This window comes from Amblyomma mixtum, chromosome 4, assembly GCF_055824585.1.
Source record: "Amblyomma mixtum isolate Tamu chromosome 4, ASM5582458v1, whole genome shotgun sequence".
Lineage (NCBI taxonomy): Eukaryota > Metazoa > Arthropoda > Arachnida > Ixodida > Ixodidae > Amblyomma > Amblyomma mixtum.
The window spans coordinates 132124648-132149616 of record NC_143015.1 but is presented as its reverse complement, the minus strand read 5'-3'; the positions used below and the strand labels follow the sequence as shown (position 1 = coordinate 132149616).

The 24969-nt window shown below is 46.2% G+C and overlaps 1 protein-coding gene across 1 annotated transcript in view; it reads right to left on the bottom strand.

Moving 5' to 3' along the window:
• Nucleotides 1-14345, bottom strand: part of LOC149348248 (uncharacterized) — a 15149-nt gene extending 804 nt beyond the window's left edge. Inside the window, exons 1-6 of the mRNA XM_089585775.1 lie at nucleotides 14216-14345; nucleotides 12392-12624; nucleotides 8097-8218; nucleotides 3857-3968; nucleotides 3575-3754; nucleotides 1241-1378 (exon numbers count right to left, since the gene is read on the bottom strand). Of these exons, the coding sequence (XP_089441901.1) occupies nucleotides 1241-1378; nucleotides 3575-3754; nucleotides 3857-3968; nucleotides 8097-8218; nucleotides 12392-12624; nucleotides 14216-14345 (915 nt within the window). The remainder of the gene's footprint in view (nucleotides 1-1240; nucleotides 1379-3574; nucleotides 3755-3856; nucleotides 3969-8096; nucleotides 8219-12391; nucleotides 12625-14215) is intronic.
• Nucleotides 14346-24969: the final 10624 nt, after the last annotated feature.

Here is a 24969-nt window from a genome sequence, read left to right as displayed (position 1 = left end):
ATACTCGTGGCTGGATCCTGTGCGTTTTCCCTTTCGATGCAACAAGTGCATGTTTTTAAGCCACGTGGAGATGAAGACGCGTTCCTACCAGTAGTGGATTGCACCACTTAGTCATTATAATTTAATTCACCTACAGAACATACCGCTGCGTGTTCCTGAGTGCTTATGTGAACCTTAGTTTTCACAGAATTTGTGAGCAAAAAAATCCGTGTCCCTATGCAAGGTCACACGGGCCACACCACAGGCCCAGCGAAAGCTTCCTTTCCAAGAGGTGGTTTCGAATATTCAACATTTGGCAAGCATTTTCGAGGTGCATAGTTCGGTTGTTAATTTTGTAGTGAAGAACGAATGCTATCCCTACAGGTCAAAATTCCTTCGTTGAGAACAAACATCGTACTCAACTTTCATGATGTTTTGGCTTTTACGGTTGCCGTAATTTCTCCGCTATATGGCCCAAGAGGAAACATGGTAGAGAGAGGTTCGTCACATTGTGGTTGATAAACACAAAATGAACAATGGAGAGAAAGCCTCAGGCTGTTTGCCAACGTTTCTACCAGAGGACTTCGTCGGGGCCAAGTCATCTTGTCGAAACGTTGACAAGCACCCTGAGATTTTCCCTCTCCTGTTCATTTTGTCATTTTGAAAAGGCAACAAGACATAAAAACCTTTCATCGAGACAATACATTCTTGTGAACACCAGACAGCTAGCCCACCTAGAGTTTGTGGCCAAGTTAAACGCAAACTAAACAAAGCTTCTATCGGGGGTTTTTGTGAGCTGGTGTTTGATGGAACTTGCAGTGCCCATGTTTCTATGTGTACAGTCGGGGACAAAAGTCTCCGGACCACGTGTTCCTCAAACGAAGCTTATAGCTCTACTATCAGACAGCGGCTGGAGACCGCACTTGTGGAGATGAAAAAACAAAAATTTAACTTTTACCTCCACAAGTGTGGTCTCCAGCCGCCGACTAATAGCAGAGCTATCGGCTTCGTTAGAGGAAGAGGTGGTCCGGAGACTTTTGTCCCTGACTGTACGTCCACATGAACTATATTCCTGTCAACCAGAGAGTGAACGCCGTCGGCTTTTTTTTTGCTAGGTACGACGAAATGCAGTTAATGGCTCTGGAACACTCAAGCGAGCTAATGAAGTGACTCCTTTACTGCCCACACAAAACATCACGTACAGATATAATTTTAGGCAATGAACAAGAATGACCATCGCAGTAATGATGCGGCATCCCACCTTCATCTCTATAGAAGTGGCCGTCTCGAACGCAGCCACACCTTTCAAGGATCCGTGGGAGTACGTGGCGAAAAGGCAGGAGCCGAAAGGGAAGTACTTGAAGTACGCACCACGTGTGTAGATAGCACTCACGCATTCCTGCAAGACAGACGGGTTGAGTACAGGCTTCTCACTGGGGAGGAAGGATGTGGAATGAAGGGGCGGCTGTGGCATAGGTGCTAGGTCTTCCACCCTCCTCTACGGCAAAATATCAACTGAGATATCCATTTATGAACTATGAGAATGTCTTGGTCATAAGTTCTCTTAACATACAGGGCGTTTCAAATTATTCAATACAAATGTTTGCTTAAAACATAGTGACTGGCTAGTTGGTTCTGCATACTGGAAAATTGCAGCGCAGCAGTAACAAGGACGAGACGAGAAGAATGCAAACACAAGCGCTGACTAACAACTCTGTTCTATTGCTCTGAGTCAGCCTATATAAGAACTAGGTACAAAACAACAAAACAGGAACCAACACATCGCCTCCCGCATTCGTGGCACCATTATCGGAATTGTCTCCCGTTCCTTCAATCTTTCGTCCTATCAATGGCGTTAAGAAATGACATTTCTTTTCCACTAAGGCGCACAGAACGGTTGCTGACACACTTATCTGCGCATTTTGATATCGCCAGAGCTTGTGCTATAAACCTTGTGGTGGTTGAAACAAACAAATTTTTGTTTCAAATTCCGTGACAGATACGTCTGCGTGGTCTGTAGAGGTTGATTATACGCCATGGCGGCCGTTATGTACGTCATAAAGTGCATCGAAAACATGAGTCATTAACTCAAATAAACCGACCAACTCTTTATTTTTGGTTTTAGGACGCATGATTATAATGATAAATTGATGGTATTCGGCATAGAAGGTGTGCCCAGTGTTGAAAATTTCCGAATCAGCATCGTACTTCGAGATATGGAGCGCAGAAAATACCTGTTTCGCAGCTCGTTAAGTTGGCTTTCCTGCGTTATATGTCGATAAAATAGAGTCGCTGCACGTGGTATCACTGAAATCACGTCAACGTCATCTACGCCCTAAAAGAAGTTAACTGCGGCTGCATTAAAACAAGGAATGCCCATTTTATCAATATGCAACGTGAGGAAGCCAACTTGAAGAAATCCCAAAAGTGTTTTCCCGTTCTTAACTCGAAATATAATGCAAATTTTAAAATTTTAAAAACTATGCTGTTGTGTGATTCTTACAAGCTTCAATTTCGCAATATAACCTTACAACCTAAGAGTAAAAATAAAGTAACCAGTCAGTTTCAGTAAAAGTGCACTGAAGAGGAATCTGAACTTGTCTTTTTCCCGCGGGAACTCGATCTACACGTTCCGAGCTTTCTTAGAAACTTCAATTTATTGCCCTGTGTGGCCGATTTCCCTAATTAAATCGAATTAACGTCCGGGTCCCGCCTTTTTTTTAATTCTCCCTCGTACGGTGGGCGGAGTTGACCAACGCGTGGAGCGCCTTTCACCCAGTCCCGTGGCGGCTTGCCGCTCTGCCATCGGCGGAGTAATACGTAGTAGTCCGTAGCAGCAAATAGTCCGCGCGTATTTTTATTTCTTCGGGCTTATTTTGCGGCTATATTATCTGCGTATGAAACTATTTATTCATGGAAACCTAAAAAACAAAATAAAGCGAAAACAAAGCCTCCACGGGACTGGGTGAAAGGCGCTCCAAGCGTTGGTCGACTCCGTCCACCGTACGAGGGAGAATTAAAAAAAAAGGCGGGAGCCGGACGTTAATTCGATTTAATTGGGGAAATCGGCCACACAGGGCAATAAGTCACTGTTTCTAAGAATGCTAGGAACGTGTAGATCGAGTTCCGGCGGCAAAAAGACAAGTTCAGAATCCTCTTCAGTGCACCTTTAAATTATTAGTCTTTTCATTGTACTTTAACACATTGTACTTTAACACATCAACAAGCAATTGAGCGCGTTGTCGATTCCTCACTTCGTTTTTCGTTGATGCCTCCCTTTCGCGCTCTCCATAACGACTAGAGCCTACCTTGAGCCGCCGTTGATAGGCAACGGCGGCTCAAGATCGTTCGTGGGCCACGGCACACGGCTGAGGTGAGACCGTGCGACAAGCCGAGCTGGCTGGCGTAGTGTTGCTCAACAATAACGCCCTGCTTCATGTAAAATAAAACTGCAGACACCGCATCGGAATATCTATCTCGGCTTTTTAAAGAAAAATTTGTATCGAGTAATTTGAAACAGCCAGTACGTCCGCTTCGAAACTATCGGTATAGCGAAGTAAGATGCGCCAATGTGAGCTTAATATGTTCAACTCGCCGTTTCAAAGGAAGAGCTGCTACGGCTGGTGCTTTGTGTGCCGACAAGGCTAGCCGTCGACTGCTGTTGACGTATCTCTGTTATGTTGGCGCCCATGAACACGTCCATCCTTAGGGTCAGCGTCAAGGCGAAGTGATTTTGAGGTGATATCACGCTGTCGATTAACAACACGGCCTCTTGCTGGAAACACAAAAGCGGACGAGAATTGGGTAGGTTGTATCCTAAAGGTTGCGCTGTTTGAAAGTTTTTTCAAAATAAACGAGGCTTCGTTCGTGGGCTTACCATTGGAGGCTGATGCGAGTTGAAAAAGCAAGATTTATCCCAGGAAGACGGGGCTTCCGCTTCGAGTCCGGCCGTATCTGCGATGGTCAAGATGATCACCATGTCTGCCACGCTGCAAAGGCCCCGCGTGGAAGGAGTTCAATGACCTATTTGGGGTCACTCTTCTTGCCATACTTTGCGCGAGGTTTTCATTGAATCAGTATGTGCTTCTGATGAGTCTACATATTAGCATAATGGGTAGGAAAACGCATTATCAGTGTTATTAGACTCAGTGAAAAAAAAAAAGGCGCAGCGAATTTATTAATGCATTCCCTTAACGCTCTAGTCATGACACAACAGGAACTTCGGGTTCTAGTGACTCATTTAGACCTCTGGTTACTAGGTAATTTTTCTAATACTGGAAACTCGTTATGTTGGGTGAACAATCTTCACGGCACGTGAACCTCATATTGGACAGGCGATTGCATCTGCAGGAAACGAGTGATAACCATGTGGTGTCAAATCAGATTTCTTCTATCAGCGTCAAATGGAACGCCGAGAAATGAACTTCAAAAGGAAGAGGAAAACATCATCTTAGTTTATAGAGACCAGGCACCAACGCGTTTAAATTATTCTTCAAAGGTGCGAAGATCACTGCGTAAATTGTTAACGAACCTGATCGCTTTTTTCTTCTACAGCAGCCAATATTCATGTACTTTTTTTTAGATGCATTTCACGCATGCTCACTGCTCATGTTGCCTATGACGATGAAGTTTGTTAGAATATATTTTATTTACCGTCAATAACGGCTGCAGGCCCAGATTGCTAGGCGTCAGCTTTGTTTTTTGTGTGTGCGTGTGCGCTTGTGCGCGTGCGCGTATCCGTGAGTGTCTGTGTGCGCGCGCGTATCCGTGAACGTGCGCGTGTGTGTGCGTGTGCGTGTGCGCGTATCCGTGAATGTGCGTGCGTGTGCGCGTATCCGTGGACGTATGTGTATGTGCGTGTGTGCGTGCAAGTATCCGTGAGCGTGAGCATGCCCGTATCCGTGAGCGTGTGTGTGTGTATGTGTGTGAGCGTGTGTGTGTGTGTATGTGTGTGAGCGTGCGTGTGTGTGTGCGTGCCTGCGTGTGCGCGTATTCGTGAGCGTGTGTGTGTGTGCGTGTGCGCGTATCCGTGAGCGTGTATGTGCGCGTGCGCGTATCCGTGAGCGTGTGTGTGTGAGTGTGCTTGTGTGTTTCCATGCATTTCCGAGGCCTCAAGCATTTTGTTGACCGAGAATTATAGTGCGAGTATTTTCACGGATTATGACCTCGATAAACAATACAGATATTTATTTTTGCAAAGAATATTCAAGAAAAAATGTACCGCCGAATTCGCTGTTGATGGTACTATCGAAACGAAATAGTACCCATCGCGCGGCTTTGCGAACGGCAGGAGCAGCAAAGGGAGGAACGACGACCGTTAACCCTAGAGATGAAACTTAGCGAACAAAATGAATATTCCGAAGAGTAAATTCCATGCCATCGTCAGCAAGGAGATGAACTAAGGGACGAACGACATTATTTTCAATCCCCGCTCTCTTCCTCTGCTCCACTGCAACTTGCAGGGTACATCGCAGCTTATTAAATTGTGGCCTCTGGTAATCGATGTTCTTTAGAGTTTGCAACAAGTAAAAAAATAATGAGACTCTCCTGATCGGGGCCATGACTTCTGCGTTCAAAAATGGGGGGACATTCAAGTTCCGCCTTTAAGGACATGATGCGACAGCGGTTCCTCTTGATCAGGAAGGCATGGACACTGTTTCTCCTTTCAGGATCACAATTATTATGTGAACAGCCACAACCCATACATATAAGCCCCGCTTTAACCAAGGCGTACGAAAGTGTCTGTGTGCCGTAGCGGTATCGTGTCTAGACTCGCAGCCCGATGGCCAGAAGTTCCCGATCTTTGCTGATGTAGCTGGCGCCATTTATGGGAGCCTCTTGTAATCGAATAGTCCCAACTTTTCTGTCACGCCAACGGCAACGGCGACGCCGGCTTTTCCGCGACACGGGGCATTTACGTTTTCGCGTAAAAGATGCTGAGTGGCATCGAAACGATCGGCAGCCCAGAGTGCGGCGAGATATACACAGCGCTTTTCGAGACGTGTATGGGGGTGTGTTGAGTGGTGAGTGTATACAGGATATAAGCAATTTCACTTCGTTGCTCTAAGTATATGGTTTTACGCTGTCTGGGAGCGAAGCGAGACCTGGACAGGTGAACGGGCTGTCGTCGCGGCACCGTGCGCTAGACGGCGCGAGCGGAAAGTGGAGACCAGACATCCACGGCGGCAAAAAAAAAAAAAACAGACCGATACACCGCGGCGAGATATCGAGTAAATGTTGGCCCGATCATGGCAGTGCCGGCTTCAAAGCGTGCACTGTGCGTCAAAACTCCCAATGCTAGCCCACAATTTTTGCACTAGGAATGCCGTTATATATTTGTCTATTTTAAGCCTAATCTTAGTATGAATATTTTAAAGGCCTCGAATCTGGAAGTCTTGATGCCATAGGTAGCATAAAAGGGTTCTCGCACGTTTCGACCCACAGCGTTCGATACCAGAGAAGGTAAGCGTAGCAGGGGGAGGCACAAACTTAGCGCGGCAGATCAGATTAGGAAGTTAGCGGCGGTAAGTTAACCGCACGTGGCACCGGGCCGGGTGATTGGGGAGATATGGGAGAAGTATTTGCCCTGCCATAGGGCGTAGTCAGTCTGATGGTGATGATGCGGCTCACGGCTGCTTACCAGTACAGCTCGAGGTTCTCCACAGCGAACGGTTTATGTTAAGGTTTACCGGTACGGTGCCACTGTTTACAATGTCTGACTGTGCAGTTGATAATAAGCGAAACTAAGGACGACGACCAGCGTGGCTGTGCAAGATGATTGATGTTAAGATAACACGACGAACGACTCCATATTGTTTTGTCTCCTATAGGAATATTACGGTTTTAGTTAGGCTGTTAGTGCCTGTTCTATTGTTGTTTCGGGTATGAAGTACGTGTTCATTGCCGGGAAATCTGCATTTAAGAAGGGAGTATTGTCACCGCCACTCTGTTTGAACTCATGACATTTCGATGACGTCAAGATCACCATGGTCAAGAGCAGCTGGGACTCGGTGATTAGTGGCTGAAAGTCGTTAGGCGCAGGGCCCTGCCTTAGCCATGCAAATTCGAATAAGTGTCTCGAAGTTATCGAAGTTTACTTCTGAATGCGGGTGGTGCCGGTTAGATCCTTGTTCTGCTTTTCGCTGTTAGTAGTTCATGATATCTTCGTTTTTAAAGAGAGCAGCCTGAATGCATCTAGAATAGAGGTCTCAATTGAGAAAGGCGAGCTGGAATTCGTCTCATTATCGTCTTGTGTATTTGTTGGCCAGAACAAATAATCTTGCACACGATGCCCCTATGTTTTGTTGTCTGTCCCTACGTTTACTCTCTTTATGCCGCTCCCGACGTGCAAAGATTGTGTTTACGTGAATGCACGGCCTTTCCCTACATCTCCCAGTCTCCCTCTGTAGGCTAAACACAAGGAGGGTATGAAATCAAGTTTACAGCTGAGCTATTAGTGGCAGACTTGAGACGGGAACGGCTTAATCCTTGGCGCAATACATCACGTGATCATGTTGTGATCATCTTACGTCAATTGACCGGCAACATGTGAGGACGTCAACAATGACGTCATCAGGAGCGGAAATCCATCCGAGTGCGCTCCATTTGAATATTGGTGGCGTCTCTCCCTTGCACCGCAATTAGCAGAAGCAGAACTCCCAATCGCATCAACAGGCGTGTCATCCACATGCATTTACGAGAGAGCGTAATTACAGAAAATTTCTTTTCGGGAATAAGTATTTAGTGCTTACTTTTTGTATTCTTTACCATTTCCGTACGTTTCTGTCGTTTCTTTTCTGTTTCATTTGTTCTGTACTCTTTTAGGGTGCTGTATCGCAGTTTAAAGAACGCAAACTAACGGAGGGCCCGTTAAGCTGTCAGCAGCGCGTAGCTTTTCTTCGTCTTGGCCATTTGTGCTAAGTGTTTGACAAGCACCACATAGTTAATATTTTTTTAATACAAAAGTAAAATTAAGTGTAGAGCTTAAGGCGGGGTTGCAGTGTGAAAATAGCCGAGCGTTATACCAAAGCAAAGATCTTTAGGCCATCGTAACTATGACAAAAAGGTAAAATCAAGTCACTCCTGCCATTGTGAACTCAACATGACTTTTTGCTCACCCATTTATCTCTTGGAGGAAGCGCTCGTACTGATAGTAGTCCCGACTGAGAAAATTAGGCATGATCACGTAGAAGTTGTAGACAGAAGATGCGTTAACTGCGGTTAGCACGTTGCGCAGGTTCTGCAGAAGAAAAAGCAGGCAAAAAAAGAAACATTATAATAATCTTGAAATGCATTTATAACGGCATGCACTACACAGCGCGCGTAGCAGATAAGTGAATCCTATTCTCGCAGTGAATCCTATGGTACACTGTGCCCATTTTTCACACAAAAATTTATTTACATTGTCTACTGACTGTCTATAGACTTTTGTCTATAAATTATATAAATCTCCTACAGAGAAATCCTAGACAGTAATAAATAGGCGATAAAAAATGTTACAGGCAGTCTATAGAAAATCTAAATATTTATGGCCATTCACTTTATAAGGCTTTTTTTCTATAATCTTTGAATCGACAGAATGTATATAGGAATGCACTAGAGTCTATAATTAGTCTGTTAACTGTCTAAGACCACTTTTATAAAGGATCACTCAAGGTATATCCTTTTATTACCGTTTCGCTAAGCGGCTGGGTCTCGAGTGAGATCACACGCGGTGATTGTGGGGGCGTGGTGGAGATTCAGCAATTATCCCCTTCTCTACCCTAAAAGGCAAACAGTACAGAATTGCAGTATAACTATTTTAATGCAGCCGAAGGGCGAAACAAATGTCGAAGGAAATGCCCCCATACGCATACAGTCAGCGGAAAAAGTCGCTGACTTTTACTACGACGGTCGTTTGATAAGTGCGGTAAAAATAGAAGAGATGGCGCTACAGTTGTGTTTTCTTCTAGGTGTCGCGTGAGAAGCGCACTTTATATGACAACAGAACGTGTTTAGGTTTGTACGGACAGTTAGTAAGCTTCCGATAGCCATTGGGCGCATTTGTTTTTCAGTCCCGGACTGTCCGGGACTACTTGCGGACTCGAGTCCGGTATTTGTTTTTCTCGGGCAGCCCGAAAGCTCCGCCCACCTGCCTGCATCGCCATAGCAACGCGTTCGTTTTTCGCCTAAGGCAGTCCGCGGGCTACTTTGGGCTGCGGGGAAGGCAGCAGACGACAGCTGCGCGCCGCGCTGGCAGCCATATTGAGTTAGACTCCGTGTGCATATTGCGTACTTTTCGTGTTTCTGGAGGACGATATCATTCGTTAAACCTTCACATGAGCTCCGTAGCTGCTCTCTGATCCATTGTAAGACTTTTTCTTCTTGCATCTTCGTTTATTTTCTTGAAATCCACCGCACACGAACGCGCGTTCGCAGCTGCGAGCGCGTATTGTTTGCTCGTGGCGTCAAGAGGTTCTTGTTCGCTTGTTTCGCGACATGCTGTCTGCGCGCTTACCTGAAAGCATCGCAGGTGAACCACTCGTATACTGGAGCAGCTATAGAGCTTGTTGTCAACATTTTTGCGAAGGCTTTCGTCTATCTGCCTATCAGCAATGAGTTTGGCTACTTTGTGCGAACTTCGCCGCAAGCTGTAGCGGCGAGCATACCTCCGAAGCTGAGTTCTGTTATCCACCTAAGCTAAGCTGACAGTACTGTCTTCAAATCGACTCAGTATCAAGATCGGGCGCACGGCGTTGCTTCGGCGTCGTGGTGGCCGTGGCTTGCGCCGTGTAAGGAGATAGCGCCACCCAGCGGCGTTCGTGAGGAGAAGAAGACAAAGCACGAGGAGCGCGTGCGGAGGGGAACGCGGGGCAGGTCGAAGAGGATTACGTGGCAGAGAAGAGAAGAGCGCGGTGGGCGACGGACGTGGACGAGTTCTGCTGGCTCCCCGAGTTCCGGGCTTGGGCCTTAGCCGCAGACGTCCGGGCCACCAGACCTGGACATCCATCGTCGAGAGCCTCAACCACCAGGCCCAGGCGCCAATCTTCTCCGACCACCCGTCAGCTGCTCCACACAGGCCGCCTCTGGTGCCTACGTGACCTTTTCCGGGATACCAGACCTGGGAACCGTGCCGGGAGCCCACAGACGCCGACGCTGCGGTAGCGTCGCATCAACATCGGAACGCCAAGAGACTCCTTGACTGCCCGACACCCAGCCAGTCCTCTCCGCTCGTTGCTCAAATAAGACAAGTAGTGTGAACTTTCCTCTTTGATTTTCTTTTCCCTGTATTGTCCGTAAGCACTTTGTTCGGTTCCACCGTGTGTTTCTTTCCCGTGCGTTGCCGCCCTGCTCTCTTGTTCCTTTCCTTTTTTCTCGCTCGTATTGAAATTGGTTTCCTTTCCGATAAAAGCCGCCTCGTTTATTGTTTGTACTTTTGTGTTTATTTAAAATAAGACCTGCAATCTCACAGAGTCCTCACACGCCGTCTGCTAGCAGATGACAGCTTCCTGGTACGGTTACCGAGGGGGAGCCCGGCTCTGACGTCGACTTCGCAAGCAGCCTATGGCAAGTAGGTCATGTGACCATGACGCTTTTTCCTGTCAGAGCGGAAGCCGAGACCTGTCAGCAAGTAGTCCGGGACTGGAAAAACAAATGCGCCCATTGGCGCCGAGCAGTGTGGTGATTCCCGCCAAAATGGAAAATTTTGAATGTCGAGCAGTGATCACAGATTTTTATTCAAAACAGTCAAAGGCTGTCCAAATTAAAGCCGAGTTGAGCGAAGTTCATGGACACTCAGCGCCATCACTGAATACCAATTACTACTGGATAAATGAATTCAAACGTGACCGAACTTCGACGCAAGATGAAGCACGTCCTGGGCGTCCAGTGGAGGTCACCACGCCAGAAGTGGTATCAAATTTATGGAATTGTTATGGAAGACGGCCGAGTGAAGGTACGTGAGATAGCTGAGATTGTAGGCACCTCAGCAGAGAGTGTTCAAAATATTCCTCATGAAAAATTGGAGATGAAGAAGGTCTGTGCGCGTTGGGCGCCGCGACAGCTGACGTTAGACCAAAGGCACATGAGGACAGACATCTCGAAAGAGTGTTTATCGATGCTTGATCGCAATCCTCAGGACTTTTTGGCGTCGATTTGTGGCAGCTGACGAAATGTGGGTGCATCATTACACTCCAGAGTCGCAACAGCAGTCAAAGCAGTGGACTGGGCCTGACGAAGGGGCACAAAAAAGCAAAGACTGTTTGTTCCGCCGGAAAGGTGATGGCAACCGTCCTTTGGAATTCACGTGGAGTAATCTTTGTAGACTACCTACAAAACAGCCAAAATATAACAGGACCCTACTATGCGACACTCCTAGACGAATTAAAAAAGAACTGCGCGCAAAACAACCTGAGTTAGCGCGGAAAAAAGTACTCTTTCATCAAGACAATGCTCCGCCCCAGAGATCCGTTGTTGCAACGGCCGAATTGCACGATTTCGGCTTCGAGGTTTTGCCTTATCCACCCTATTTCCGGATTTGGCCCCATGCGACTCTTTTCTTTTTTCAAACCTAATGAATTGGCTGGATGGAAAGGAATTTTCTTCAGATGAAGAGGTTATCTCAGTGGTGAGTGACCATTTCAGGGGCTTCGCACGATCCTTTTCTTCTGAGGAAATGAAAAAATTGGAGCAGCGCTGGAAGAACTGTGTGGAACTGGATGAGGACTATGTTGAAAGTTGAAAAATAAAATATTCTTTTTTCACCAAACCTGCTATCTTTAATTGCTTTTTACCACGCTTATCAAACAACTCTCGTATATGACCTGAAATTGCATTAATGCATGAAAGTACAAAAATGGAACTTATACGAACAAGTGTTCATAATCACATTATGCCTGGTGTTAAAGAAGAAAAAAATTCTTCATTGAGGTAATCTCCTTGCCAAATCACTTGCTCATCCTTGTATACTCAGTGTTTCAACAGTGTGCTTAACGAAACAATAAACAAAAAAGAGAATGTATCACTGTGAAAAATAGGGGTAAGGTCCGGCCGAAGGCACACAAAACACGTTAATTCAACTGAAGGAGTACGTAATCTCTAGCATAGCCTTTAGCACAGTAATACGGCACAGAATAGAGTATTAGTTTTTGCCTAAAATTTCTCAGCTGGACCGATTTTCCCCTAATACGGGACGCAGGCATGCGGCTAAAAAGGCAACCTATATGGCTCATTCAGTAATTTCGCAGATGGAAAATGAACCTCGCTACAAGATTTTTAGCTGCGGCACCGTTGATACTAAGAAATCATCAGGCCCTTATTCCTCCATGCAGCATACGCCCACAGGCATTTTCTAAATGGAGAGTAGATGGGAGATGATGCTTACAGGAAGTAGTCATTATTCATAACATAACTAATACCTTCACTTATGACTCACCTGGTAGATTGACCGAAGTGTGTTCGTATTGCCAGTAGTCCATTGGTGCGTAGTGACTGGGACAGCCGGGAAAATGCCAAACCCGCGTAGGTCCAGAACCTCACGGATCCGTGAAACGTTATTGACGAAGTGCGACCCGCTAACCATGGCTTCCAACTGAGTCATGGATGCGGTACGACTCAGGGTGAAGAGGTACTTGCTGGAGTAGTTTTTCAGGAAAACGTAGTGGGCCTCTGCGTGACCGAAAACAGGAAGCGTTCAGGCAAGACCAATGAGAACGCGAACGCCAGGTTCGTAGTCAGCAGTGCTATATTTTACGGTGACCGCTTTATAAGGGACATTCGGCTAGAGGACATTACGACGCCGACGTCGGCGTCATCCGCACATGTACCTTCCCCAGAACCACGCCAAACAAGTTGTGTCTGCTCCCTGCCGACAGGTCCTTCATATCGGCAGGAAAGTTAATTGCCTTTAGTTTACCCGTAGCGGCCTAACCTCTGCATTAAACTCACATATTTCCTCAGAGATACTGCACTTTCCTGTTAACATCAACTCTACATAAAAGTTAAATGCCTTTAGTTTACCTGTAGCGGCCTGACCTTGGCATTAAACTCACATATTTCCTCAGAGTTACTCAACTGTCGACTAACATCAGCTATTCGGACCAAGCTTGTTTTTTCTGAAATGTACATTACCGCAAGTGTAGAAGTCATGGCTATTTTTTTTAATGCTCCACTGATATTGAAAAATCATGAAAGTGATACAGACGGGAAATTTATAACGCAGGCAAAAGACGCGTCTTGTTGCATGGTTGTGTGTCAGTCCCAGGCGTTGAGCAGAAGCTAAATTAATATTACTTCGAACCTTATCAGAGGAGCCACTCGGCATCTGCACCCGGCTCGAGTAACTTCCAATGCACGTGCACTAATTAATGGGACGTCACTGATTGTACTGGGCGCTCACAGGAACTATTAGTGCTTGCCGGAGACGTCGACGTCATCAGGATTGTGGTAGTCCAGGTTAAAGTGAAATATACTTCAAGGAGAATGATCTTCGTTTGTTGCAAGCGGACAAGGAGGGAGGATAAGTGGTGGTGCCAGCGGGGATTTATGATGAAAAGGCCGGTCGTGCAGTTTGAGAAGAACTTTAAGCCATCCACTCTGAAGCCCGCTAAGGTAGCGCGTAGTCCTGTCTTTTTTTCACGTGTTTGTTTTATGTTGCGCTAACGTTTTCTGAAGCTATGTATACTTTAAAAATTACGAGGAACTTTAGCGGCTAAAGTGGTGAAAGGCGAAACCATGAGTGCTGCATTCTGCTACGCGATTGTAAACTTCAGATTCTGTTCGTGCATTAATTAACTGCCAATTAATGACGCTTAATCTTTGCCTTTAGGAGTGGAACGCGACAGCGTGTTGTAGCGCTGCCAGGGAGTCCACGGAACGCCACCACCCGTTCGGCGCGATGCCTTGCCCTTTGAACGCAGCGCTTTTTGAGGAAAGGAAATAGCGCTGCAATTCTCTGTCATCTCGGTAGACACCTGAACCGCACCGCACAGGAAGGGAGGAAGTGGGAGTGAAAGAAGAAAGAGGAAGAGGGGCCGTAATGAAGAAAATGAAAATTGTATTTGATGAAAGAAAATTGCGCAGTAACTGTGTCACATATTTCGGTGGACACCCGTCAAAATTCGTGTGCAGTGACGTCACGACCATTTCGACCAATCTGAAACGCGGGCAAATTTGTTAACACGTCCTGGTCACAAAAGTATGAGCCATTAAAGGCTTTCGCCTTAATGCTTTCTTTATTGATGAAAAATCCGCCACTCACGGTTGTAGCTGCCGTCCTGCCCCTGCACAATGTCCAGGACGATGTAGTCACAAATAGTCTCGTTCGGTAGCGTCTGGGTGGTGTAGTTTGTAAAAAGGCCGATACTCCGGGGAGCCTTGATTGTGCACATCAGGGGTGGTTTAGCTGAGAACACAAAGGGGAGGATTATTCATGTGGGAGGTCATTGCCGAACACTTTTATTTATTTATTTATTTACATTTCTGCAGCGTCATGAAGGCATAATTTCAGGGGGGAATACATACAAACAATCAATCATACAGCATGTGCCAACTTTTTGTACAGGATAGGAAAGAATGGATGGCAGAGGATGAAAAAGAGGTTTAAACAGAGCATTCACATCAGTCAATTGGTCGGAAAAGGACAGGAAGAGGAAAAGCAGGAAAACAGCAGATGAACATGGGTGTACATCACAGTTCCGACAACAGTGCTCGGAACTTTTCCTCGGACTGGCATTGAACAATGCTATGAGGCAGCTTATTTCATTCATTTATGGCGTGCGGCGTACGCAGGAGGGGATGCGAGATGAAGGCCAGCACAGTCATCAACATTATTTTGGTTTCCGTAATGGGTGTGAGCACAGGTGGGGTGGTTTCCATATCAGCAGTCTCGTTGTTGATAAACTTAGCTTGTGCGCTTGATAATGTGTCAGCGCACAACTGAACTAGCGGTGCAGCTTCCTACTGAAAAATCAGATTAATTTTTGTGGAGCCCTCGAATATCAAGGCTTGATAACACTGCCAGTGTAGTGATGCGACCAAGCAATGCTTTTCATAACTTCAAGGCGCATTTGAGAGGAAAGAATTGTCGAGTTCTACATTACTCCCTCTACACTGCTTGTGATGCGAAAGGCTTTTTGCTTCCTTCCATTTCATTGGAAGAAGGCTCCTGATGTAACGTCGGTGGCGTTGTGCATTCTCTAAACACGGACATTGAAGTTTACTTCAACATAGCAAAATTTCTAAAGTGCTAGTTTTGGTGCTTATTTGCTGCAAAATGACACCTTGTGTTTAGAGCTAATATGACACAGCATCTTTGGAGGGACAGTGAGCATTTATGTATAGTATTTGCCAAAAGTAACCAGGCTGCATGTTTTGCTTCTCATTCTTATAATAGAGGGCCCACGGCTTCCCTGAAGATTAAAAAGTTCTTTGAAGGTCAGGACAGGAGTTCTCCTTACAGTACAGAGATGTAGAGCTTGAGGGCTGGCATAATAGCCTTAATATACGACTGAGAAGCAAATCGTGCAGCCTGGTTGCTTTTGGAAAAGACTGTACGTTCGATACCTTCAGTACTCGAAAGCACTTATAGTAACCAAAGCGAAGACTGCAATAGTTAAACAAGAGGAAAACTTAAAAAAGTTTAAAGGCCTTTAACAATTCATAGTTGTACACTCTAAACACGAATACATCACTATGGGAGTAAGCTGTGTTCTAGCGCGCTCCCTTTCTTTACAGGGGTGTGCGCTAGAGGACAACTTTACTCCTTATTTACTCCTTTAAGTTTAGAGAGTATGTATCTTGAATCGCAGGACGGACAGCATCGAAGCCTGGCGAGCTTCCGATGTGAAGAGGTGGTTCACATTAACGGTTTGGTTTGGTTTATGGGGTTTAACGTCCCAAAGCGACTAAGGCTACGAGAGACGCCGTAGTGAAGGGCTCCGGAAATTTCGACCACCTGGGGTTCTTTAACGTGCACTGACATCGCACAGTACACGGGCCTCTAGAATTTCTCCTCCAAAGAAATTCCAGCCGCCGCGGCCGGGATCGAACCCGCGTCTTTTGGGTCAGCAGCCGAGCACCATAACCGCTGAGCCACCGCGGCGGCGGTTCACATTGAGAGCATACTCAAGGCATATAGGGAAGAAAACAGTGGCTCAGATTACGCTACAACGGCTACAAGCGCGAGAATGTGTGGCGATATCATGATAACTCTTTTTGCAATTTAGACATATTAAAGCCAGGGATTTTGTCCAGCATACTTAAATGGAGAGAGAGCTTTGTGATTGCAGGAAAAGAAACTCTGATAATGTGACGATAAAATTTTGTCTATTTTCAGTTTCTTTTAAGTTACAAACATCCTGTGTAAATGCTCAGATAGGACACCAAGATTTGAGCGGAGTGTAGCTAGCGTCAACAGGCTTGTGCTTATTTTTGTGCCTAAGTAATGTTAATGCTCAGTTTAATAGGCTTATATCTGCCTATTTTCATGTGCCCACGAAACAGCAAAGCAATACGTACCATGAACCAGACAGACTAAAGAGCCGTTGCGGTGGCTCAGTGGTTATGGTGCTCGGCTGCTGACCCGAAAGACGCGGGTTCCATCCCGGCCGCGGGGTTGAATTTCTTTGGAGGAGAAATTCTAGAGGCCCGTGTACTGTGCGATGTCAGTGCGCGTTAAAGAACACCAGGTGGTCGAAATTTCCGGAGCCCTCCACTACGGCGTCTCTCATAGCCTTAGTCGCTTTGGGACGTTAAACCCCATAAACTAAACCAAACAGACTAAACACATGTTTTCGCAGTCAACTCTATTTAACTACGTTGAAACCATACCACTTATTTAACGACGCTTTCTTTTCAAGCCTCAGTCCCCTCTTATCGGATGTTACCTTTCTCAGCTACAGTAATTTTCGTGGTTTTTATCTACGCGCACACCTGACACGCGAGAAATGAAATGCATATGTTAAATTCTGCTGTCGTTCAGCACAGTACCGTTAGCAGTGGTCGGTGCGGCCGTCGTCACTTGTTGGCCTGGAGGCTGTCCTGCAGAGTAGGAGGCGTATAGCAAAATAAGCTATACTAATGCACTTGGTTAAGCGTTTCTGTCTTAAAGTACGTTTTACCCTGACTTCAAAATCCTCCTGTGACGAAGTGCGTTTACTTCTTACTGCCAGCGATTCGTCTGATTGACCGCTGCTTTGTTCGAGTTAAGAAGTGTTGCTCGTATTCCGACATAAGGGGCGTTTGCATGAACCCGGCAGCGGCGGGCCGAGTCAAGTGATCGAGTTGAGCAAGGTCAGCCCAACTCGTTCGACTGCGTGTTTACATGAACTCTATTTTAGCGAGTCGAGACCGCTTCAACTCCAGCGACACCAAGCGTCAAACAGCGCAAGTGGGAGAGGGCAGTGGCAGCCTCCAAGATGTCGGCACGGCACCACTATCTCGGAGGCGCGACGGCGCAGACGAAAAACAGGTTCGCATTTATCCTCTCCTCTCCCGCTAACCCCACTCTTCGACTTCATGCTTTTAGAAAGGCGGGTCAAGCGAGTTAACCTACCCCCTGCAGGCGAGTGAACTCGATTCGCTCTGCCGCTTAATTTACTCGACCCGACAGCGTTTACGTGAACCCGACAACTACTTTCTTACCCGACAAGCAAACTCGACTCTATCGGGTTCATGTAAACAGGCCTATAGATTTTTTATTAGAATTTCGTTTTCTCCTTCTAAGTCACCTGGTCTCGCCGATTCTCCACTGTTAGTTTGAAGGGGACACAGAACGATATGTAGCTGGGCGACGCACAGCCAAAGAAAAGGCCATCAAGAAGCTCTCTTTAATTTCACCAATATAGTGGTCGGAAAGATGATACTAACTGATCACAGAACTCCACAAGAGATCTATTCAAGGTGCTGTTAAGTGCAGGACGTACACAGCGAAAGCTGACTCACAATGATCCGCTGCAAACGTTTCGAGTAGTCTCCGTTACTTCTCATGCGATACAAATGTACTTACTGCGGGTTTTGATTTGCTCTAGAAGGGTAGAAAGAAAACATGCTTTGCTGCAGCTGGCGTTTGAAATTATTGACACTTTTGCTGGAGCAGAACACTGGAACCATTCAGATAAGAACAGCGGTAGAGAAACACGAGAAGAAGAGTTTGCGGAAGAGCGCAATATATAGCATGTAAAGCAGTAGTTTGCAACTAATGTGTCAGGAGCAAATAACGCAAACTGAAGACAGAACGTAACATCGGTTCATAGTATGCGTGCCGGACAATGTACATCTCGAACTCGTCGAGATGAAGCAATGTCAGCGGACGCACAAAAAGAATTCGCGTCGCTTCTTTCGCCCAAAATAAGACACTGTGTTTCCGCTTGACCAGTCGTTGTGTGACAAAGTATTACATTACAACACATACGATCCCGTTCGTAATGTCTGAACTCAATCTTGGATAATGACGTCGTAAGTCATCGAGTAGTTCTCTTGTATCTGTGTTTCCAAAAATGACCATGCAAAGCATCGCGCTGTCTGCCAGCTCGCATTGGGTTGTCAAACACACGTACGGCAAATCAGCTGTGTGAAAGTACGAAACTAAACTAAAAAACACAAGGAAGAAAACTGCTCGTGTGAATTAGCAGTTGTCCTGCAGTAGGGAAAGCGCTTCATAAAGTGGATGACTACAGCCACTTCTGGTCATTGCGCTTTGGACTTCTAGTCTAGTGATTGATATCCTGGACTGTGGCCTACTGACCGTCTTGCTATAGGGGTCCAGGGTGGTGGAAGCACCTCAGATTCGCACAGAAGCCTCCGTAAGACGCCTACCCTTTCGTAATGCACACAACCTACACGTATATAAAAGCTGCCGTCTCAGCGCCAAGATTTGATAGACCTCCCAGCAGGCTGAATATTCAATCTCACTGAACAACAGCTAGAGAGGATTGGCAAGAACGCTGGGAAGTCTACAAACGCTGTGCTTCCGAGGCATTTCCTTTACATTCTGCGTTCAGAATCGGTCCCAACATTCCGCATGGTTTCGACGAAAGAAAACTCTTGTCAAGTGCCACCGAGGTCCAGGTTAATGACCGCTGGATGGTCGCAGTTATTCTCCACATCTGTATCGGGAAACAAATCTGTTGTCTAAATTCATCACTTAATTAGTTAAAGAAATTTCGCTCACCCGTAGCGCTTGTATGCTCGCGAGAAACGTTAAAGTACAAGCTTAGCGAATTTCCCGTCGTGCGGTAAGGTATGACCATCGACCACTCCACTCGAGACACGAAAGAATACGACGGCCTTGGTTATTCCTCGACTCGCTGGCTGATGCCGTTTTGAGACGTGAGGCTCCTTCGAGCTGGCAAATTTGTGTGGCCCTCCTGCAAACGTCAGCATGCGAGAAAGAAAAGAGAACTTTTGAAGCGTTGTAGGCAAGAGGGCAAAAAATCTGGCATTTTAGAGAGACCACGTAATATTGAAATAAGGAAGAGTTTACGATGAAAAAGAGTGGCTTCACTCGAATCTGACGCAAATGTAATTTCTCTTTTGAGAGTAGCGACTGAAACACGCCCCGTTCCATTTGTTAAGTTTAATACCAAAGATGCCAAAAAGAAGCACAGAATACGCATTTTGCTAATGCCTACTATGCACAGTAGGCAGAAAAAAACTCGGTTACATCAAGAATGAGGATCCGAAATGATTCAGAAGAATTAAGAAACCAATTCGTACGTTATGTCCAAGTAAGCTTTAACCGGCACAATCGTACGACGGTGTGTATGTCAGGCAGCACACGCGACGTAATGTGGCCACTATAGTTTGAACATCGACCAGTATCCGCTAACAAGTACCGTGCTTAGCACGGTTGGTAGTGAAATAATTCGCTGGGTGCGTACTCGAAGCTGCTTACGACGTGACCAGATATCATCTGCAGTTGTGTCTAAAAAATGGGAAGAGGTGAGAAGTGCTCTTTCACCAATCTCTCCCCACAAAGTACACCACGAAAGCCAGCGGCCCATTTGAATCCATTATACAATGGCATTCAAACTAAAAAAACATCAGGACTAGAACGAACATCTCGCAACTATGTAGGTCTGGTGTGGTGAGAGTAAACAAAAATAACGAGCTTCAATAAATACCTTTGCTCGTGCTGTTTTTCTGGACGAAGTGTAGAATTTGCTGCTGTTGGGGCATTCTTCTTCTTCTTCTTCACCATATGAAAATGGCACATACCCACGCGGGGGGATTGGCCAAAGTACGGTGGTGAATGCCAAGGAGGTATAAGTGCGCATTCAATGCCGAGGTATCCGTCGCATCGTCTACGCTGTTGTCTTCTAGTTTTTCACCACTTCCAAGTGGTATATGCGCTTATAGATATTTTGGCCTTCGTCGCTGGTAGTCTCCATAAAATATATTTCTAAGATAAACAATCAAAGACCAAGTTGGTAATCGATTCAAAGCGAAGGGAAGTAGGCCGGAGAGTACTTACTTGTCATCCAAACGTACATAAAGAGAGGAAGAAAAAGTAGTAGGGTTTTAACGTAGCGGAACCTAGTAGACGTGCGAAAGAATGCGTTTAGCCTCATTGGCTCATGGTTTTGCTTTGCTGGGGCGTCGGCTCGTCTGGCGACGATATTAGGCTCAGGTTAAGCCCTGTCGTGGTTAAGCTTATCTGATCTGTTCGCACCGTAGATGGAAGTTGATGAAGACGATGATGTCAATGCCCAGCGGGAGAGTGTGTAGCAGTTTGGCGTGAGTAGATGCGGCGATAGCATAGCGCCCTTGTTCTACCTTGAGGCATCACTCTAACAAACAGGCTTCCGAACGGCGCACAACTCCCATCGAACCGCACAGAGGCTTCCTTAACTTTTAAGCAAATCGCGCTGTTCATGCATTCCGAACAGCGACGTTGAGCCCAGCTTCACAAGCACTAGGCGTAGCGTGGTTGCTATGGAACCCATGAAAACTGAGCCTTTCACGCCATATACTGCGCTTCACACAAGTACGCAACTGCACCGATGTCATCACTATCTCTGAGCACTAAACACACCGCACTTAATATTCTACAGCAAAGAGCGCAATCGAAAACTGTCCAAAAAAATGGCAGTGGCTTAGCTCAGCTAGGCTAGGATATACGCAGCAAAACCAGTTTCGTCTACTGACATTTCGGTAGCGACACGCCATCGTTGTCGTTCAGCAGCTTCGTGGCGTCTCTTCGCGAGACGTTCCTCTTGTTCTTCGGGCGTCTCGGCCGCCCGCTTAGCCTTTCTCGCCTCGTTTTCACGCTGTCAGCCAGCCTTGTACCATGCGACGACTTCTGGATCGGAAGACTGAATTTAACGCAGCCTGTTCTGCTGCCGTGACGAGCACGGCCGCTTTTCTTCCATGGTGCGCGTCTGAAGAGCAACCGCATCGCTTCCGTATTGTACCCCAGCGACGCGGCGCGAATCTGCGCAAGCGCCATGGTTGCCATGGTAACGGCGCATGCCCAGTAGTGGCTTTTGGCAGGCACCACGAAATTCGTTTCTGCTAGCCTAGTGCAGTTTTAGCTACAAAGCAGTAGGCCCGCCGGCGCGAGTAGCCGTACCACCATACTGGCCTCCTCGAGACGATACGGAGCAAGACGCGGCAGCAGTGCCGTGGGGCATACTGCACACAGTTTTTCCTAAGTTGTGGTCGCTATTCTAAAAGTTCGCTTGCACAGCATATTCGAGGTTTGTATCTTGTTGAACAGCTTGTAAGATACAGGTTTCATGTTAGAAGGATGATTTGATTGTTTTAGACACCACCCGTGGAATTCAGGCCACGACAAGTCTGAAGTCAAGCCGTCACTCGAGAAATGTAAAAAAAAAAATGGCAGGATTAACGAACCTCGACGATACAGGGACAACGCTGAGTAGGTGGTTCGCACTGAAAATATAAAGCGGCTGGCTTAATAGGTGGGGTTCCAGCTACCACAAACGCGTTCAGAGTCGAACGTGGGGAGCAGTCAACTTTGCGCAAGTGATTCACGAGATCTTCAATCGATTTTGTGATACGGGTGGAACGGCGCGTTTATGCAACGGCCAGCACAAACTGGATGCGCCAGATTGTCAAGACCTTGATAAGCGCTGTAAGCAGTTTAAATGAGCATACGGATAAACCTAACTAGCGGCCATTGAAGAAACTTCCACGGGGAGTTGTGCAGAGTTTATTTCGGTTTGAAAAGGGAATGAGCCCAGGCGATGTCGTTGTACTTCGTCGCATAACTTAATCACGAGCGCCAGTTTCTTTCACGCCTACATGGCTTCCGATTCCCAGTAGAGGACTTCATTAGAACCTTTTAAAAGAGATGGCAACTTGTAGGAAGCACTACACAAATCTAAAATGTTCCAGACGAGCAAGGGAGCTACAAAAAATTCGTTAGCTTCACGTCTTAAAAACCAAACATGGACAAGATACCCAAAAAAGAAACAGGAAAACGCAAATCATTTACAAAAATCCTCCATATCATTAAGAAACACGCAATTTTATACTTAAGAATAAACGAATAAAGAAAAGCCCAATGCCTGTGTACGGAAACTGTTAAGAGCAAGTATCCAATCGAGCCAGGAATAAGAAAAAGCAAAACCAGAAGTCACAGAACTGAGAATTCAAGGAGATCAAAACACTTTTTGAACAAAGTAATCGAGGGCTTACTGCCACAGTCTGGGCCTTTGCACATCGGTTCGGCATCCGTGGAGATTGCTTTTAATGAGGGTTGATAAAGTGACTAAAAAATGTGTGTTCCGGCGCGGTATTTGATATCAGACGTGATCGCTTGGTTTATGCCGAAAATAAAACTACTTGTGAACAAGAAAAGACCAGTCTTTAGATTTGCCAAAATAACCGAGAGTCGTGTAAGATGCGCTGTTTATCGCCGTCCTGCAGATGCTTTAATCATGGTTAAGTATGATTTTTTGTAGCGAAAGCTACATTGGCCACGCACTTGCTATTTCGCTGTGTCGGTGCTCTTAGGAGGCACAGAGAACGACCTTGAGCCGCTGCCTAGCAACCGCCGCCGCTGGCGGACGCCGCGCGCTCGCCGCGCCTCCTGACATGACGTCACACCGCGCGCCTCGCCGCTGAGCCACCGCCGCCGTTTGGTATGACGTCACACTGCTTGCCTCGTCGTTGCGCTCGCCTCCGCTCGCTTCGCCAGCTGTGACGCATACCTGATAACATGTCGGAGGATTGAAAAGGAGAGCTCGCGTGCGCCGCAACCACAGCTGACGCGGCAGTATGGACGGCGACGTCTGCTTAGCTTTCGCTACGCATATCCTGGAACAGCCGAGCTAAGCCCTGCCAATTTTTCCCTAAACACTGCTTTCCTTCCTACACTGCTGGTTTAACAAGTTTTTAAATGTCAGTAATGCGAACCAAACGAAAATCCCTATCGAGCTTACCGTATTTTCCGGTGTATAAGACGCACCCTTGTATAAGACGCACCTGCCATATATGCAAGCTGTCACTGAAAAAGTTCGTATATAAGACGCACCCGTGTATAAGACGCACCCCAGTTTAACCAGTTAGGCTAGTGAGGCTTAATTAAGCACGCTTGCGCTACTATCGCGAAATGCACCGTACCTGTGAGCAATTCTTAAGCAACGCTAAGTGATCGAAAAAGCAACGCTCACGCCATACCCGTCCACGTTTTAGCAAAAAAGAAAGAAAAAACGATACAGCTCCCCATATGTCCATAACAACATTTTATTTCTACTTGAAACCTTCGAAGTCTTCATCTTGAGATGCGCTATCAAAAGGTTCACCCATTTCTGGACGCAACTCGGCTGAAACATGCACTACGTACACGGAGCAAAAAAAGTTGCAAAGGGTGACTAAAAAACAACGCCGGCTTGTCTTGACAATGGCGAGAAGCGCGATTGTCACCATCTTTTGGCGCTTCTCATTGCTTTTGCTTGAGGCCTCCGAAACTGCCGCGCGTTTGTGATCCCGGAAGTCGTCATCCCCGCCGTTTCATGATAAAGATCACCTAGAAAGTCGCGCACGGCGGTCCCGGTATTGAAGTATTAACCGTGTTACAACCGCGTTATTGGTAGTGATATTTTTTAGGTGAAAAAAGCTTGAGCATGAACCGGAGTAATCGATGAACTCGCAAAAAAAAAAGAGGAAAAATTCGCATATAAGGCGCACCCTTGTATAGGACGCACCAGCAAGATTTTCGAAAAAAAGCCGCGTCTTATACACCGGAAAATACGGTACATAAAGTGATGATTGGCTCGTCAAGTGACCGTTGCTTTGTCGTCTTGAATCCTGTTTCTTTCGTTGAGATTTTGCAGCATTTTACTAGGTTCATTTCCAGGCTTACCTTTTTGCAGATTTACAGGGCTGCACCTGATTGATATTGAGTTGGTATTTGCAAATTACTTCAAAAAATAAAACCAAGATTGTTGCGCAGTTTTCGGAACCGTGTTTCAACGGACGACTGGAAGGTGGAGAACATGGTTCTCTTGCACAAATAAGGAGCGCCGATTATGCGCACAGTTACAGACCTCTTTTTTTTAACTAGTGCACTATGCCAAATTTTGGAGCAAGTGATTTCGTGGCCCATTTTAACTTTGCTTGATTGCAATTATTTTTCAGCAAGTAGCGGTAAGGTTTCAGTTAACTATTCGCGTTTCATTCAGCTGCTCTGTATTACCCATTATTTATTCCCTAGACTTAAAAAGATATTGTTTGACAGTAGGGTGACACCTGCGTCAATAAGCAGGCGGTGACTCGGCTGGTCCAGGAGTTGATACTTCCTTCTCAGCGCAAATGAGAACAAATGCACATCTTGTCAGGCATTCTTAGTCGCTTTACGAATGTTTTGTTTTATCTGGGCTGGGATCGTCAATTATTTATATTCGCTCTCTATATGTATCTGTTGCCCAGCCTATATCAATAATTAATTTGGAAACGCCGTCTTCTCTGCGCTGCTCGGGATTTAACGTTTCACAGCGCTGTCGCCTGCCTTTCGCTGATTTCGTTGGTGTAAAATTAACTGGTATA